Genomic DNA, 570 nt, shown 5'->3' on the forward strand with positions numbered 1-570 from the left:
CACCCACCCCGGGAACAGCTGGAGGACGGTTCCTCCCATCCTGGTGCTTGTTCCTGGGGAGCAGAGACCAACCCCCCCTGGCTGCACCCTCCTGCCAGGGAGTTGTCAGAGCCAGAAGGTCTCCCCGGAGCCTCCTTTGCCCCAGGTCCCTCAGCAGCTCCTCCGGAGTCTTGTCTCTTGAGGGTATTTTCCCACGTTGTTGACGCTTGCGGGACTGAACCGTAGCAGCGCAGCCCCCAAGAGGCGCAAAAGCAGCAGCGCGTACCTGGGTAATGGGCTTGTCTGGGAAGAAGGAGTAGGAGGTGGAAGAGCCGGTCAGGATATCCAGCACCAGGGGGTTATCAGGATCAGCCACCATCCTGGTGGGGAGACGCAGGGTGAGCGGCACCAGCACCCCACCGGGCCCCTGTACCCAGCGGAACGCTCCTCCCCTCCAGATGCGGCCAGACAACCCCCCACACCAAGAACTGAAATATCTCCTCAAAAGCCAGAGCCCAGCTTCAGCTTCGCTCCTTTGCGTCAGGAAACGCCCCCAAAGCTGCCCGGGGGATTTTAGCGCTCTCTGAACTC

General features: G+C 61.9%; 1 protein-coding gene across 1 annotated transcript in view; it reads right to left on the reverse strand.

Moving 5' to 3' along the window:
• The window catches only part of DDOST (dolichyl-diphosphooligosaccharide--protein glycosyltransferase subunit (non-catalytic)), a gene marked incomplete at its 3' end in the record, with an annotated part of 4466 nt that overhangs the window by 1715 nt on the left and 2181 nt on the right, over nt 1-570 (reverse strand). Inside the window, exon 5 of the mRNA XM_010139101.1 lies at nt 266-359. Within this exon, the coding sequence (XP_010137403.1) occupies nt 266-359 (94 nt within the window). The remainder of the gene's footprint in view (nt 1-265; nt 360-570) is intronic.

Source organism: Buceros rhinoceros, unplaced genomic scaffold (assembly GCF_000710305.1).
Source record: "Buceros rhinoceros silvestris isolate BGI_N320 unplaced genomic scaffold, ASM71030v1 scaffold33136, whole genome shotgun sequence".
In the NCBI taxonomy this organism is placed as follows: domain Eukaryota; kingdom Metazoa; phylum Chordata; class Aves; order Bucerotiformes; family Bucerotidae; genus Buceros; species Buceros rhinoceros.